The sequence below is a fragment of the Pogoniulus pusillus genome, chromosome 41, assembly GCF_015220805.1.
Source record: "Pogoniulus pusillus isolate bPogPus1 chromosome 41, bPogPus1.pri, whole genome shotgun sequence".
NCBI lineage: Eukaryota > Metazoa > Chordata > Aves > Piciformes > Lybiidae > Pogoniulus > Pogoniulus pusillus.
Window position 1 is genome coordinate 6,114,217 of NC_087304.1, and position 16,855 is coordinate 6,131,071.

A 16,855-nucleotide genomic window follows, 5' to 3' on the forward strand; every position below is an offset into this window, starting at 1 on the left:
TTTTTGTTGGGTTCCCCCCCCCCTCCCCCTCCTCCCACCCTTTTTCCTTCCCCAAAATTCCTTCCCGGAGGAAGGGCTGAGGTTATCCTTTGCCCCCCCCTCCCCCCCAACTCCTTTTCGTGGCGATCTCAGGGGATTTATTATTTTAAGTTTATTTTATTTTGCAGCTTTAATTTGATCTCCCCCCCCCGGCCTTTATTTTCCTCCCCCCCCCCTTCCCCTACCTTTTTCCTTCCCCTACCTTTTTCCTTCCCCAAAGTTCCTTTTCGGACGAAGAATTGAGGTTATCTTCCCCCCCCCCCCCCCCCCCCCGCTTTCCCCCAGCTCCTTTTTGTGGCCATCTCAGGGGATTTATTAGTTGAAGTTTATTTTATTTTGCAGCTTCGATTTTTTTTTCAGCCTTTTTTTCCCTCCCCCACTCCTTCCCCCCCCACTCCCTCCCTCCCCGCCCCCAACCCCAAGCCTCTTGATGGCTCCGTGGACCTCATCCCTTCAGGGATGTGACTCTTTCGGGGCCGGGGGTGGGGATCCTTTTGGGATCCATCCCAGCTGCCCACAAGGCAAAATCCTTTTTTTTTGGGGGGGGGGGTTTCATGCCCTGGGGGGGGTCTTTGATTATCTCTAGCGAGGTTTTAGTGCATTTGTAGAGTCGCAATAATTTTGGGTTGGTTTTAATTCTTTTTATCCCTTCCTCTTTTACCTCTTCCTCCCTCTCTCACCTTCTGTTTTGTTTTTTCTGGGGGGGGGGGGGGGGGGTGTGGGGTGGGGGGAGAGCATATTAATTACCTTCTGCTTTGTTGTTCTTTTTTGCATATCAATTAAACCTTAAAAAAAAAAAAGATAGCACCACCCCCCCCCAAAAAAAAATAACCAAAACCAAACCAAAACCCAACAACTAAACCAAAAAAAACCCAAAGCTAAATCAGGGTTTTGGGGGTTATAGATATATATATTTTTGGGGGGAGGGGGGAAGAAGGGGAAGGGTTTGGATGCAAAAGGCGTGGGGGGGGTGGCTGCAGCTGCAGATCTTTAACTCAGGTAAAGCAAAAAAAAAAAATAGAAAAAAGAGAAGGAAAAAAAAAGAAGAAGAAAAAAGAAGGAGACTAAAAAAAGAAAGGAGAAAAAATGGAAGAATAAAAAAGTAAGGAGAAAAAAAAGAAAGGAGAATAAAAAAGTAAGGAAAAAAAGAAGGATAAAAAAAGAAAGGGGAATTTAAAAAAACAAAGGAGAATAAAAATGAAAGGAGAATAAAAAAGGTAGGAGAAGAAAGGAGCACAAAAGAAAGACTAAAAAAGAAAGGAGAAAAAAAAGGATTAAGAAAGAAAGGAGAGAAGAAAAATAAAGGAGGATAAAAAAAGGAGAACAAAAAGGAAAAGGAAAAAACAGGATAAAAGCAAAGGAGAATTAAAAAAAAAGAGAAAAAGAAAGAATAAAAAGGAAAGGGGAAAAAAAGAGGGAAAAAACCAGGAAGGGGGAAAAAGGAGGAAAAAAAAGAAAGAAAAATAAAGGAAAAAATAAAGGAAAATAAAGGAAAAAAAGAAAAAAGAAAGGAAAATAAAGGAAAAAAGAAAAAATAAAGGAAAAAAGAAAAAAGAAAGGAAAAAAGAAAGAAAAAAAGAGGAAAAAAGTGGGGGGAAAAAGAAAGAAAAAAAGAGGAGTCAAAAAAGAAAAAAAGAAAAAAAAAGAAAACAAAAGAAAGGAAAAAAGAGGAGAAAAAAGAGGGGGGAAAAAAAGAAAGAAAAAAAGAGGGAAAAAGGAAGGAAAAAAATAAAAGAGTTAAAAAATAATAAAAAGACTTTAAAAAAAAAAATTACCACATTCTACCTCTGAAAGTGGAGGCTTGGGGCTCCCCCAGGCCCCTGTCCCCCCCCCCTACCCCGTGAACTATTTCAGTTTTGCAGACATTCAGGTATTGAAAAAAAAAAAAACCAACCAAAAACCAACAAAAAAAAAAAAACACAGAAAAAAAAACTAAAATAAAAATGAAAAAAAAGCTTTTTTTGATTATTAAATAATAATAATACTAAAAAAACGAAAAAATAAAATAAATAAAAAATTAAAAATCGTTAAAAAAAAAAAAGAGAAAAGAAAAGAAAAGGAAAAAAAAAACCCCAAACAAAAATTAAAAACAAAAAACCCCCAACCCCCACTGAAAGTTTACATTTTATAATAACATTATTATACAGATTGTATTTAAGCTTCAGAATATTTAAGACAATTGTAGCCCTGTAAAGTTGATGAAATATTAAAAAAGAAAAGAAAAGAAAAAGAATAAATAAATAAATAAAAAAAAACACAAAACAAAAAAAAACACCAAAAAAAACCAACAAAGTGAGGCTCAGAATTTGTTGGTCTGGGAGGGCTTAGGGAGGTGCCCAAAAGGCTATGGGCAAGGGGGATAGGGGGGATTAAAGGGGCTGGGGGGTTAGGGGGTAGGGGAATTGGGGGTGGTGAGGCTCAGAATTGCTTGGCCTGGGAGGGCTTAGGGAGGTGCCCAAGAGACTATGGGCAAGGGGTAGGGGGGTTAGGGGGGCTGGGGGGTTAGGGGGTAGGGGAATTAGGGGTGGTGAGGCTCAGAATTGCTTGGCCAGATAAGGCTTAGGGAGGTGCCCATAAGGTTATGGGGAAGGGGGTAGGGGGGTTAGGGGGGCAGGGAGGTTAGGGGGGTAGGGGAGTTAGGGTGGTGAGGCTCAGCATTGCTTGGCCTGGGAGGGCTTAGGGAGGTGCCCAAGAGGCTATGGGGAAGGGGAGTAAGGGGTAAGGGGGGGTAGAGAGGTTAGGAGGGGAGGGGGGTTAGGGGGGTGAGGGCTCCTCTGATACTTCTGTGGTGTTCATGGGGTGCCCCTGGAGTTGTGGGGTGTCCATAGGAGCTGTAGGGTGGTCATGGGGCACCCACAGGGCTGTGAGGTGTCTACGGGGTCCCTGTAGAGCTGTGGGGGGTGTCTATGGGGCACCCGTGGGATCTCCACAGGGCTGTGAGGTCCCCAGGGGTCTTACAGTGTCTGTGGGGTGTCCATGGGATCCCTATAGGCTGTCTGTGGGGTACCCATAAGGTGTCCATAGCACTGTGAGATGTCCATGGGGTCCCCCACAAAGTCACTGGGTGGCCACGGGCGGCTACATGGTCCCTACTGGGTGTCCGCATGCCCGGAGCATGCCCAGCAGCTACCGGCGGTCTCCCATCCCGGGACGGGCCGGGGTGAAGCCTGCTGAGCTTCCTGCGGCGTGCGGGCGGCTCTAGCCCAGCGCAGCGGCGCGGCCAGGGCGGCGCCGCTCGTGATTGGCCGGGCGGCGGGGGGTGGGCGGTGCTGTGGGCGGTGCTGTGGGCGGTGCTGTGGGCGGAGCTCTGGGCCGAGGGGAGGGGGCGGAGCTCTGGGTCATGCTCTGGCGGATGGGAGTGGGCGGAGCTCTGGGCGGAGCTCTGGGCCGAGGGGAGGGGGCTGTGCTGTGGGCGGAGCTCCGGGCAGCCATCGAGAGGGCGGCGCTCTAGGCGGCCGCGGCGCTCTCTCTGGCCCTGGCGGACCGCGAAGATGGCGGCGCCCATGGAGGTGGCGCTGGTGGCGGACGCGGCGGGGCCGCTGTGCAACTGCTCGGTGTGGGAGCTGCACTCCGGCTCCGCCCTGCCCGGCTACCGCGGCGGCAACAGCGGCCCCCGCGGGCTGGCGCTGCTGGGCGGCGAGCACCTGCTGGGGGCGCAGATCGGCAAGAGCTACATCAACGTCTGGGAGCTGCAGAGGAAGGTACCGGGGGGGGGGGCCCCCGGGGGGGGCTCGGTACCGGAGGGAGGCCTCACGGCCCCTGCAAGGCCCTCCCGTCCGTGCGGGGGCGAGCCGGGGGGCGCCCTGCTCGCGGGGTGCTCGTCCCGACGGGGGAGGCCTCCCTGCCCGCAGCCCCCCCCGGGCCTCGCTCTGCGCACGGGCAGGTCCCTGCGGCCCCCCCTGCCGCGCATGGCTGCGCCCACAGGCCCCTGCCCTGTGCATGGGACCCCCCCATGGTCAGCCCCCCCATGCCCCCCCCCGTCCATGGGACCCCCTCATGGTCAGCCCCCCCCATGGCCCCCCCTGTCCATGGGACCCCCCCCATGGTCAGCCCCCCCCATGGCCCCCCCTGTCCATGGGACCCCCCCATGGTCAGCCCCCCCCATGGCCCCCCCTGTCCATGGGACCCCCCCCCCCCATGGTCAGCCCCCCCATGGCCCCCCCTGTCCATGGGACCCTCTCCATGGTCAGGCCCCCCCATGGCCCCCCCTGTCCATGGGACCCCCCCATGGTCATCCCCCCCATGGCCCCCCCTGTCCATGGGACCCTCCTCCATGGTCAGCCCCCCCCCCCATGCCCTCCCCTGTCTCCATGCTCAGAGCCTTGCCCCCCCCCGTGCTGGCTGCCCTCACTGCAGGCAGCTGCCTGCTGTCCCCCCCTGCACAGGGACCCCCCCAGCGGTGCCCTGAGCCGCGGGTCCCTGGCAGGAGCTGCCTGCACCTCCCCCTGCGTCCCTGGGCCCCTGCAGGTCCAGGCCAGCCCCACAGGAGCCGCCAGGAGAGGAGCTTCAGCAGGAGGGCTTTGAGCTCCCCCCAGGCTGCTCTGTGCCCTGCCAGGTCCCTCCAGCACCTTCCTCTTCCTCACTGCCTCTGAGCTGCAGTGCTGCTGCTGTGGGCTGAGGACACAGCTCAGACACAGGCAGCTGCAGCTGCCCTCTGCCCCCTGGGCTGGTCCAGACTGAGCTGGGGTCCTGTTTCTCTCTGCTCCCCATCCCCCAGCCCACACTGAGCAGCTGCTGTGTTCTCTCTGCCCCCAGGACCAGCTCCAGCAGAAGATCATCTGCCCTGGGCCAGTGACCTGCCTGACAGCTTCTCCCAACGGGCTCTACATCCTGGCTGGGGTTGCTGAGAGCATCTACCTGTGGGAGGTGAGAGAGCTGCCAGGGGAGGGGGGCAGAGAGTCACACCCTGCCACAGGCAGCTCCTGGCACAGCTGGCAGCTCCTGGCACAGCTGGCAGCTCCTGGCACAGCTGCAGCTCCTGGCACAGCTGGCAGCTCCTGGCTTGGGCAGAGTCACTCTGGTATGGGTCATGAACTGGCTGCAGGGCTGGGCCCAGGGAGTGGTGCTGAATGGTGCCACATCCAGCTGGCAGCTGGCACCAGTGGTGTGCCCCAGGGATCAGTGCTGGGCACAGTCCTGATCAATCTCTTTATTGGTGGTCTGGAGCAGGGGATTGAGTCCAGCAGCAGTAAGTTTGCAGCTGGCACCAAGCTAGGGGCAGTGTGGAGCTGTTGGAAGGTAGCAGAGCCCTGCAGAGGGACCTGGCCAGGCTGCATGGGTGGGCAGAGGCCAAGGGCATGAGACTGAACAAGGCCAAGGGCAGGTTCTGCACTTTGGCCACAACAACCCCAAGCAGCTCCAGGCTGGGGCCAGAGTGGCTGAGAGCAGCCAGGCAGAGAGGGCCCTGGGGGTGCTGGCAGAGAGGAGCTGCAGAGGAGGCAGCAGTGCCCAGGTGGGCATCAGAGCCAATGGCATCCTGGGCTGGCTCAGGAGCAGTGTGGGCAGCAGGACAAGGGAGGTCAATAGTCCCTCCCCAGCCCTCCTGCAGCCCCCTTCAGATCCTGGCAGGCCACAAGAAGGTCCCCTGGGAGCCTCCTCTGCTCCAGCCTGCACAACCCCAACTCTTTCAGTCTGTGCTCACAGCAGAGCTGCTGCAGCCTCTGAGCATCCTCCTGGCCCTGCTCTGGACAGGTTCCAGCATCTCCACATCCCTCATATAATAGGGGCTCCAGAGCTGGAGTTCTGCCCAGAGAGAGTGATTGGCACTGGAATGGGCTGCCCAGGGAGGTGGTGCAGTGCCCATGGCTGGAGGTGTTGCAGCCAAGCCTGGCTGGGCACTGAGTGCCATGCTGTGGTTGGCTGGACAGGGCTGGGGGCTAGGTTGGGCTGGAGGAGCTTGGAGCTCTCTTCCAACCTGGCTGCTTCTGTGACTCTCTCTTCCAGCCTCAGCAGCTGTAGGGCTCCCTGAGCTGCCCTCACTCACAGGCACCTGTGCTTGGCACAGCCTTCCAGCTTCACCCCAGTGCTCCTCTCTTAACTCCCCTGCCCTTTCCTTTGCCTCAGGTCTCCAATGGGAACCTTTTGGCCATCCTGAACCGACACTACCAGGACCTCACCTGCCTCTGCTTTACTGACGACAGCAGCCACTTTCTCTCGGGGGCAAAGGACTGCTTGGCCCTGGTGTGGAACCTTTACAGGTAACAGTGGCCCACAGAGGGGATCTTGACCCTTCCACACTGGGGACAGGAAGCATCTGGGTGAGGAATATTAGAAGAGATCAGCCACAGCTTCCTGGGGGTGGAATCAGCTCTGCCTAAGCTCAGGTGGCTAAGCTGCTGCTAAAGCCTGCTGAGGTGATGAGCCTGGACCCTCCTTGGGCAGCCCTTCCCTGCTGCTGGCCAGAGAGGCTTTCCTTGGGGTCTCACCCGAGCTGCCCAAGCTGTGCCATATGGCTGTGACCTCTTCTCCCTGCGTGACACAGGCTGCATTGGGCCCTTTCCCTGCTGCTGGCAGCTGAGCTCTCTGCCCTCTCTGGGGATGGGAAGCTCAGCTCTGGCCTTCATCCTCTGCTCCCCTTCCGTGTCCTGCGTGCTCCTTGCAGCCAGCAGAGGCAGCCTGGAGGAGGCAGAGCCTTGGCCAGCTCCTCCCTGTGCCAGCCCATCTCTGCTCTCCCCACAGCGTGCTGCAGGCAGAGCCCTCCCAGATCCCTGACCCTCGGCACGTCTGGTCCCGGCACAGCCTCCCCATCACAGACCTGTGCTGCGGCTTCGGCGGGCCCCTGGCCCGAGCTGCCACTGCCTCCCTGGACCAGACAGCAAAGGTAGGGCTCAGCTCTGCCACCAGCGGGCTGGGGACACGTGGGCCCTGCAGGCTTACAGCACAGCCTCTGCTTGGCTGCAGCAGAGCTGCCCATCAGGGCTGCAGTGGCTGAAGTTTTTGGCTGTCTCTCTGATGACTCAGAGCTGCCAGACCTAATGGGCTCCAAACAGCAGCAGTTCCTCTGCTCCTGCCCTGGGGCTGGGCCTCTGCCTGCTTTGCAGTCCCTCTGCTCCCGGGAATGTTGGGGTCAGCTCTGGTGCTGCTGTCTCCAGGAGCAGGAGGAGCAGCCTGCAGCCTTCTCCTCTTGCCCTGGGAGCAGGATGGGCTTGGGAGGGAGGTAAAGGACAACTTTGGAGCTGCCTGGGAAACTTCTTGTCTCCTGGTGACAAAGAGGCTGATCCTGGGCTCTGCTGCAGTTCCTCCTGGGACTTGGTTTCCCTGCCTGTAGCAAGGAGGAGGTGCCAGGATGCTGCTGAGCAGGATCCATCATCTTCCAGTCCTGCCATTACCACATCAGCCTCTAGGTGTTTATACAAGGAGTAGATGTGGCACTAGGGGCCAGGGTCTGGTGGTCATGGAGGTGTTGGGTGATTCCTTCTCCTGTCTCCTCTGCCTGCAGCTCTGGGAGGTCTCCTCCGGGGAGCTCCTGCTCTCCGTCCTCTTCGACGTGGGCATCATGGCTGTGACCCTCGACCTCTCTGAGTACCACATGTTCTGTGGTGGCATGGATGGGTCCATCTTCCAGGTCGACCTCTGTGCCTGGGTGAGCACCTGGGGCTGGTGGTTTGGTCAGTGCTGCTCCTGACGTGGCACCCTGAGCCGCTCTCCCCTCAATGCCATGACCAACCTGTCCTGCCACCCTGAGCTGCTCTCCCCTCAATGCCATGACCAACCTGTCCTGCCAGGCCATGGCAGGCCCCAGACTCCCCCTTCCAGACCACAGGGCTGAGTCCCCTGGGTTCCTGGATTCTCCTTTGTCTGCTCTACCCCCTCCAGATACAGGGATGAGCCCCCTGGGTTCCTGGGCTCCCCTTTGTCTCCTCTACTGCCTCTGGACACTGGGATGAACCTGCTGGGTTCTCCTGTGCCCCCTTTGCCCCCTCCAAGCACAGAGATGAACCCCCTGGGTCCTTAGGTTCCTCTGCATCTCCTCTGCCCCCTCCAGACACAGGGGGGAGCCCCCTGAGTTCCTGGATTCTGCCCAGGCTGCAGGAGGGTGCAGATGGACACAAACTCTTCCCATGAGGAGCAGGACTGCCCCTTCCAGACACAGGAATGAACCTGCTGGGTTCCTGGGTTCCCCTGTGTCTCCTCTGCCCCCTCCAGACACAGGGATGCACCTGCTTCCTTCAGTCTTGCTCCATCCAAACCTCTCTCTGCCTTCCTTCCTCCCCCTCAGCCGGTGCAGAGGGACAGGACCTTCCAGCCGGAGCGGGAGAACGGGAAGGTCTTCAAAGGCCACAGGTGAAGGACCAGCCACACCTGCCCCACAGTTTGGTGGTTAATTTTCCCTTCCCTGTCTGCCCACCTCGCCAGTTTCTGGCAGTCCTGGGGTCATGCTGAGTTTAAAGAGCCTCTTCCCCGTTCCAGGAACCAGGTGACCTGTCTGTCTGTCTCCACGGACGGCAGCCTGCTGCTCTCCGGCTCGCACGACGAGACCGTGCGCCTGTGGGACATCCAGAGCAAGCAGTGCCTCAAGACAGTGAATCACAAAGGTAGGCATGGCCCTGGCTTGCCATTCCCTTCCTCCTCAGTTGCCAAAAGCAGTGCCTCTGCCACTCTTGGTGCTGCCCTGGGCGCTTCAGGTGTTTTCTCTGCTGCTTGCTTCGCAGCTGGCGTCGGGTTGGAAGGGACCCTCCAAGGGCAGCTTGGCCAACCCCACTCCTGCAGGCAGCAGGGACAGCTCCAGCTAGAGCAGGTTGCAAGTCTGGTCTTGGATGTCTCCAGGGATGGGGCCTCAACCACATCCCTGGGCAGCCTGTGCCAGTCTCTCCCCACCCTCGTGGTGCAAATCCAACCTAACTGCCCTGCTGCAATTCCAAACCATTGCCTCTTGGCCTGTCCCCACAGGCCCTTCTGAACAGTCCTTCCCCAGCCTGCCTGTAGTATCCCTTCAGGTACTGAAATGCAGCTCTTAGGTCTCCCTGGAGCCTTCTCTTCTCCAGGCTGAACAGCCCCAACTCTCTCAGCCTGTCCTCACAGGAGAGGTGCTGCAGCCCTCAGGGCAGGGCAGAGGCACTGAGGCCACCTCAGGTGTCTGGAGCAATGGTTTGACCTTGCCCACGTCTGCTACCAACCCCTCTGTGCTGTCAGGGAGTGAGTCACAGACTTCACCCTGTCACTGAGGACATCCAGGAGCTTCCTCCTTGTTTTTCCAAAGGGAACAGTTGCCCCACAGGCACCCCAAGGCCTGGGGAGGCCATGAGAGGGCAGGGAGGAGGTGTCTGGAGAGGAGGCTGCCAGACAGCTGCACCCATCAGCTGATGGGGCCTGAAGTGAATCCGAGCTCAGCAGTGTCTGGGCTCTCAGGCTGATGGCTCCCATAAACCATGCAAACAAACCCTGACAGGCTCCCATCAGCACTCAGCTGCCTCAGCAGGGGATGGTTTTCCCCTGCTGCTGTGTCTGAGCTGCTGCTGGCTGCGTTTCTGACTGGCTCTGGTGGTCTGCAGCCTCTCACCAGCCCCAACCCCTCCCAGCAGGTGCTGGGGGTGAAGAGCAGAGCCTCTTCCTCTGCCCTGCAGCCTCTGGACAGGGGTTGCTGAGCTGCTCCTCAGGGCAGTGGCTGGGAGCCAGGCTGCTGCAGCCCCTTCTGCTCCTCTGGCTGCCAAGGGCTGCTGCTAACGAGGACCTGCTGCAGCGCCCATCCAGGCTCGCTCGGGTGGGAGGGGGAGGCAGACAGCTCCGGGCTGGCTGAGTCATCCGAGGCAGTGGGGGCCAAGCTGTCCCTGCCAGCCTGGCAGCACAACCCTCCTGGAGGCTGCAGGGGAGGACAGATGGACACAGACTCTTCCCATGAGGAGCAGAACTGGGCTGACCCTGCTGCTGGGGGGCCAGGACTGGGAGGGAGGTGTGGGTGCTCCCTGCAGCCTCCCCTGGCATGCTGCTTCCTGCAGGCAAGGGACTTGGCTTCCTTGGCAGCCCTGGCACCGGTACCACCCTGCTGCTGCCACGGGCACCCCACGAGGTGGGTCAGGAGATGCTGTCCAGGGGAGGCCACCACTGGGGAGAGGTCCCACAGAGCACAGACTCCCTGCAGCTTCCCTGCAGCCACAGCTCTGCAGCTCCTGTCCCAGTGCTGCCTCTCTTCAGCAGCCTTCACCTTGCTGGGGCTGTGAGATCCCTGCAGTGCTGCTTTGCAGCAGGTCCCCAACTCCCCTTGGCCTCTCTCATCACCTTCCACAGTGGTGATGTGAGCCCTGAGCAAGGTCTGTTCCCCACTGCCACCCCTCCAGCACCATCCTGAGCCCAGGCAGAGATGACAAAGGCTTTTCTGCCACGGTGACATGACAGCAGCCTCTGGGACAAGAAGTTCCCTCTGCTCATGGGACAGAGCAGGCAGCTGGGGGCAAGGCAGAAGCCACTGCCCCCATCCTGGTGCTGCAAATAGATCAGAGGGGCTGGAGCATGGCTGAGGGCTCCAGAGGAGCTTGGCTGCAGGGGCAGGGCATGCAGGGCCTTTTGCAGCAAGGTTGGCTCGCCCTCGATGGGGGTGGGCAGGGCCTGGGCAGGCAGCTGGGCTGTTGCTCCGGGGCAGGGAGCTGTCACTGTGCTGGGCAAGGCAGGGCAGCTTCTTGTCACCTTTTCAGAGGGACCCAGCAGACCTGTGGCACGAGGCTGGGTGCCAGTGCTCCCTAGTTCTGCCAGCATTGCCCCCAAAGCCCTCCATGCCCTCAGTTCTTAGCCAGGCAAGCTCCATCCTTTTCTCTGCAAGCACTGCGTGGCACAAGACCTCTGCAGGCTGCTCCAGCAGATCCATCCTGCCAGCAGCTGCCAGTCTGGGGGGGCTGCATTCTTGATGCTCCCCAAGTGAAGTCCAGTTCCTCTGCCCACATGGACAGGGTGTCACCCAGCAGAGCCATGGTGATGAGGTGGGCTGGGACAGAGGGCTCTGGGGGGGTTCTGTGCCCATGTTTGGGGTCCTCTGGGCTACTTTCTGAGACTGATTTATTTTTTCTTGAGATTGTTTTTTTTTTGTTGTTGTTCTTTTTTTTCCCTCCTCCTCCTCCCCCTTTCTTGTCCCTTTCCAATTGCTCCTGGAGCTGCTGGTGACCCAGCAGTGTTAATCTCACTAATGGATTCATGAGCAGCAGCAGCAGCAGCAGCAAGCATCTTGTCTTCAGGGAGGGAGCAAAAGCAAAGCAGAGGGTTTGTTAGAGCAGGGTTGTTGGCACAGAGCAGCCCCAGGGCCAGCCTGGCTCTGCAGGCACAGCAGCTTCTAGGCTGAGCATTGGATGAGCCCTTGGTGGGATCCAACCTGGATCCCAGGAGGATCAGGCTTCAGAGCAGGCTCTGCTCTGGATGTGAAGCGAGAGGTGATGGTGAGGGAGCCCTTGGCTGTGTCTGAGGTGCTTTCATCCACCTCCTCTGAAAGCCTCAGGCAGCTCCAAGCCCCTCGGGGTGCTCCCTCCCTCATCTTACACCTTTCAGGGGGTGCTGCTTGGGGACTGCAGCAGCCTCAGGGGCACCTGGATCCATTTAACCTTCTCCTGTCGAGTGCTGCCAGGGGGAAGATGGATGGGCAGAGGTTTCCTTGGTGGTGGTGACCAAGTTGCTCTGCTCACACACAGGCCTGAGGGGTGCCCGGTGCGGGGGGGGTGTCCCTGGTCCCCCCGTGTCTGACAGGGGGACGGGGCGGGGTGGGCAGCGGTGGGAGCTTAGGTGAATTGGGAAGGGCTTGGTGGGGGGTGGGAGTGGTCGAGGAGGCTGCTGACAGAAAGCAGCAGCCTGTGTGGGTAAAGGCAGTAATTAAAGTGCTCATTAGCTGTGCCAAAGGCGAGTGTGTGCCATAGATCACTGCAGGAGACAGCTGCTGGCTGCCTGCTGCTGCGGAGGGCGCCTGGGCCCACCCCACTCCTCCCCCGGCTGCCTGCCTGCCTGGCTGCTCCCCGCTGCCAGGCACTGGCAAGAGAGGCTGCTTGGGACGGGGGTGGGGGTGGGGGGGAAGAAGGCAGGAGCAGCTTTGTGCTCTCTCTGTTCTTTGGGGCTGCCTGAGGTGCCAGGCAAAAGAGGGATGGGGGTGGGAAGAACCGTCTGGAGCCAGGGAATTCTGACCTGTCCCCTCCTGCCCCCCCCGTGCCAGGCCCGGTGACAAACGCCTTCATCGTGCTGGCCCCAGCCAACATGTTCAACCCCGACGGGAAGCCCAGCGTCCCTCTGCCCAAGTTCAGCAGGCACCTGCACGGCACCGAGAGCAGCGAGGAGCAGGGCAGCGAGGGGGTGACGCTGCGCCTCGGGCTGCACCAGCAGGTACTGCAGGCAGCTGGGCCGGGGGGGGAGGGAGGCTGCAGGGTGCAGCGTCTGCCCTCCGGCTCTAGCAGCAGGGGGGGAGTTAAGTGACTGGTGGGGGGAGCCTTGCAGGCAGCGAGCAGGCAGCGAGCAGGCAGACAGCTCTGCCCCGGGCTGCTCTCGCCTCTGCCCTGGGCTGCTCTCGCCTCTGCCCTGGCTGCTTTCCTCTTGGGAAGAGGAAGAGGAGCAGAGCCCTAGCTGAGGCTCAGGGTGTCCCTTTGGAATCACCACACTGGTGGAGGGGAAGTAGCTCTAGAGATGATTGCAGCTCTGCCCTGCCCACGATCCTGCCTGCCCAAAGTCCCACCGGCAGCATCTTTGGGCCCCCCCTTCACAGGCATCCTCCTCTGGCGTGGTGCAGCCTGCTCCTGCTCCCCCTCACCCTGCTGCCTGCTGCAGCCATTTGTCCTCCCAACCCTGTGCTGCAGGCTCTGCTGTTCTGTCCCCTCCACCCTCACTGCTGCTGTCCTCTGTGTCTCCCCCCACGACTGCTGTCCTGTCCCCTCCCTACTGTTGCTGTCCCCCAGCCCTAGTGGTGGGGGAGGTCCTGCACCATCAGAGATTGGTCCAGGTTGGTGCTGTGTTGGTGCCTCCCCTGGCTGCTCTGCTGGTGGTCCCAGAGCTTCCTTCCTCTGTCAGCATCTGTCCCCTGGCAGGTGACAGCCCTGCCGTGGCTGATGGATGAGGTTGGTGTGGTGGAGGTGACAGCCTCTGGTTTGGAAAGGGGCTGCAAGCTCCAGCCAGGCTCTGCTGCTGCTGCAAGGTTGGCTGTAGCCTGATGGAGCCTGCTCAGGTTCTGCTTCATCCCTTCAGGCTGGGGGTTGGGGTTTGGGTGGTTTTTTGAGTGGGAAACCCTGCCCAAGGGACACTGAGAGAGAGGTTCCTGAGCCCTCTGAGCCCATCCCTTCCCTGAGCCCTCTGAGCCCATCCCTTCTGTCCCTGCAGGAGTCTGGGGAGAGCTACCTGGAGAAGGCTGAGAAGATGTACTCACAGATGTACTCCACGAGGGAAAAGGTGAGGGCTGCTCCAGGGTGGGGGCAGAGCCATGCCACAGAATCACAGCAACACCCAGGTTGGAAAAGTCCCTGGGGATCCCAGAGTCCAACCTGTAACCCTGCTCTACCAGATCCACCTGAGACCATCTCCCTGAGCACCACATCTAAGCCACCCTTAAACACAATTGTCCTGCTCTGTCCCATCCCCTCTTCAGCTGACCCCTGTGCAGGCTGGGGGCAGGCAGGAAGGAGCCCTGGAATTTGCTGGTGGCATAGGCAGGGAGGAGCTGTGGTCTGAGGAGGAATTGGAGAGGAGAGAGAGGGCCTGGAGGGGCATTGTGGAGAGGTTGCTGCTGGGCTCTTCTCACAGGTGGCTGGAGACAGAACAAGGGGGAATGGCCTCACGCTGAGCCTGGAGAGGTTTAGATTGGACGTCAGGAGCCAGGCAGGTGGTGGAGTTGCCGTCCCTGGAGGTGTTGAAGCCAAGCCTGGCTGGGGCACTTAGTGCCAAGGTCTGGTGATTGGATAGGGCTGGGGCTAGGTTGGGCTGGAGGAGCTTGGAGCTCTCTGCCAACCTGCCTGCTTCTATGATTCTGTGGGCCCAGCTGCAGGAGTCAGGAGAGCTGTGATAGTCTGGGGAGATGGCTGTGCCCTGGGTTGGTGCTAATCCTGGCTGGGCAGGTGCCAGCCTGGCTCTAACCCCTCTTAACCCCCCTGGAGGTGTTTAAAGGTGGTTTGGATGTGGTGCTTAGGGATAGACTTAAGGTGACTCTTGAGGAGTAAGGCTCTAGGTTGGCCTTGGTGACCCCGAGGGGCTTTGCCAGCCTGGCTGCTGCAGGGATTCAGTGAAAGTGTTTGGAGTTACCTGCTGCTGGGGAGGAGGTGTGCTGGGAGGAGGGGGGGAGCAGCAGCAGCCTCCCCAGAGCCCTGACCCTTTCCTGTTGTGTTTTTCCTGCCTGCAGAACCTGGTGGGAGACCAGGAGCACCTGACCATCCAGGTGAGCGAGCTGGAGGAGGAGGTCAGCACCCTCCGCAAGATCAACAAGAACCTCTTCGACTTCTCCGCCCGCATCATCACCAAGCCAGCCAAATGAGGAGGCAGCCCCTGCCCGCACACCCCCTCTGCCGCTCCCTGCCCAGCTCCCGGGGGAACATCTCCGCTGCCCTCGGGCACAGAGGTGCCCACACGCCCGGACCTCCACGGCGCCAGCGCTCCTCAGCGCGTCGGCTGGGGCCGGCGTCCCCCCCCGCGGTGCCACGGGACTGAGAGCAGCGTGGGGGCTGCCACGGGTGGGGCAGGACAGGGACCGTTTGCACCCCGAGTGAGGCCGCAGGGCTGCCACGGGTGGGACAAGACAGGGACCGTTTGCACCCCGAGTGGCCGCTCGGCGCCCGGCGGGGCAGGCTCGGAGCGGCGGCGGCGGCAGGAGCGGCGCTGCCGGCACCCAGGGAGGGGCTCAGGACCTTTCCCCATCTCTTCCCCTGCTCCTTTGATGTTTCTTTTCGTTACTTGACCCTGCAGTGCAGACAGAAAAGTGGGGTTGGGGTTTGGGGTTGTTTTGTCTCTTGATGCTGGCTTGAGATTGGATTTTGGAGACCTCCTTCTACCCACCCCGCCCTGGGAGTGCCGCTCGGACCCCTGGCAGCCAGGGTCCTGCTGGGGGCTGCTGCTGCTCTGGGCACAGTGGGGGCTGAGCAGCTCCTGGGGACGGGCAAGGGGGTTCCTGGGGTGCCAAGGCTGAAGAGGGAAGAGATTCCCACCCTTCTCTGTTCCCCCTTCCTTGATCCAGTGGGCAGAGGGGTGGGGAGGTCCCTGAGCTCAGAGCACGGGTGGTGGATTTGGGGCGTGGGGGCTGACTTCTCTGGGGGAAGGGGCTGGGGGGGGGAGGGGCAGCAAGGTGCTATTTCCAATCTCCTGAGGTGACAGTTTCTATCTATTTGGATCCAGCAGCTTTGTGTTCAGGGTCTTCTGGGGACTTGGCCTTTTGTATTGTCACAAGCATGGCGGGGGGGGGGGGTGGGGTGGGGTTTGCTTAGGTTTATTTTTTACATAAAGATTTGGTTTTTATAGTGAAAAGATGCTCGAGGGTTTGCCTGTGGCCTCCCACCCTGCTCCAGCCACCTCTGGCCTGCCCCTGGGATCCTCTGTGTTCCTCATGAAGCTGGAAGGATAATCCCATAGATCCCCCTTAGGGTTCTCCCTGGCTTCAGGGTGCTGGAAGGAGATTCCCCTGGATCCCTTCCTGTCCCCTTAGGACCAGATGGAGACTCCTTCTGGATCCCTTCCTGTCCCTCTGGGGCTGGAAGGAGACTCCCTTGGATCCCTTCCTGTCCCTGTGGGGCTGGAAGGAGACTCCCCTGGATCCTCCTGGCTCCCTCCACATTGCAAAGGGTGTGGAAGGAATTTCCCTGGATCCCCTTTTCCCCCTGGCATCATGATCCCGGGAATGCCGAGGACTGCAGCCACTCCCCTGCACAGACCCTCACCCTCCCAGTTCCCCCCGTGGGATTCGCAGTGGGATGCTGTGCTCTGGAAGAGCTGGGGGGAGGATGTGCCCTGCTACTGCGACCACCTCCTGTGCCGCCCCCGGGCTCTGGGATGTACTTCATGCCAAGAGCCTTTTGCCTCCTTTTGCAGCTCCCACCCAGGGGAAGGAGCTTTCGGTGGCCCCCCTGGTCGGGGTCCTGCTTGGGAAGAGGGGGACACAAGCGGCCTGTGCCGGGGTTGGGGGGGGTCTCTCTGCTGCTGTCTCCCCCACCCCGGGCGCAGCTCTGCAGGGAATTCATTAGCTGTGACTCATTAAATCCTGCTGGGGTCGATACTTCTGATCCAGCTGGAATTTGGCTCCTCTCTCGCTCTCTGATTAATTTCGAAGCTTTTCAGTCCCTGGCAGCTGCTCTTTGCTCTGCTCCCGGTACCGAGGAGCCACCGGCCCGGCTCCCGGTGTCAGTGATGAGAGCGAAACTCCTCCCGCCCCACCCCCGTACCCAGGGAAGCGGCGGAGCTGCTGTTGCTCCACTGCCCCTTCCCCAAGCAGCGGGACCGAGGCCGAGGAGGGATGGAGGGTCCTGGTCGGTACCGGGGGGGTTTAGGCTCTGAGCCTGGCTCAGCAACTGCCTCGAGGGGTTTTGCCCAGTCCCGGGGGCGGCAGGGAGAGCCCAGACGGGGGAGAAGGAAGGTTCCTGCACCGGGGGTTCTTGTACCGGAGGTTCCTGTACCGGGGGTTCCCGTACCAGGGGTTCGCTGTCCCTTCCGGGGGACTCCACGGTTGCAGCGCCGAAGGAGGAGTGGGGCACGGAACACGGAGCCGCGCCGAGAGTGGGTGAGCTGCGGTGGGGGGGCTCTTGCTGCGGGCACGTCCGGCGGGACTCACCGCGCACCGGTAGCCGGCCCGGACCCTCCTGCTCGGCTCGGAGACGGGGCGGGCGCTGACGGTGGGACCCTGCCCGCCCCCTACCCGCACACGCCGGGCGGGGTCCGCACCGGGGGGGAG

General features: G+C 59.7%; 1 protein-coding gene across 1 annotated transcript; it reads left to right on the top strand.

Annotated features, from left to right (window-relative positions):
* The first annotated feature begins 3,458 nt into the window (after positions 1-3,458).
* WDR18 (WD repeat domain 18) lies at positions 3,459-15,377 on the top strand. Its single transcript, XM_064175229.1, has 10 exons — positions 3,459-3,740; positions 4,795-4,905; positions 6,103-6,236; positions 6,718-6,859; positions 7,478-7,621; positions 8,258-8,322; positions 8,449-8,573; positions 12,161-12,327; positions 13,312-13,380; positions 14,324-15,377. Exons 1-10 carry the CDS (start codon positions 3,531-3,533, stop codon positions 14,453-14,455), a joined length of 1,299 nt encoding a protein of 432 aa, XP_064031299.1. The 5' UTR covers positions 3,459-3,530; the 3' UTR covers positions 14,456-15,377.
* Positions 15,378-16,855: the final 1,478 nt, after the last annotated feature.

Coding starts and splice junctions, on each gene's coding strand:
- WDR18 (XM_064175229.1), top strand. CDS start 3,531: ATGGCGGCGCCCATGGAGGTGGCGCTGGTGGCGGACGCGGCGGGGCCG. Junction 8,323..8,448: donor AAGGTCTTCAAAGGCCACAG/GTGAAGGACCAG, acceptor TCCCCGTTCCAG/GAACCAGGTGACCTGTCTGT. Junction 12,328..13,311: donor GCCTCGGGCTGCACCAGCAG/GTACTGCAGGCA, acceptor CTGTCCCTGCAG/GAGTCTGGGGAGAGCTACCT.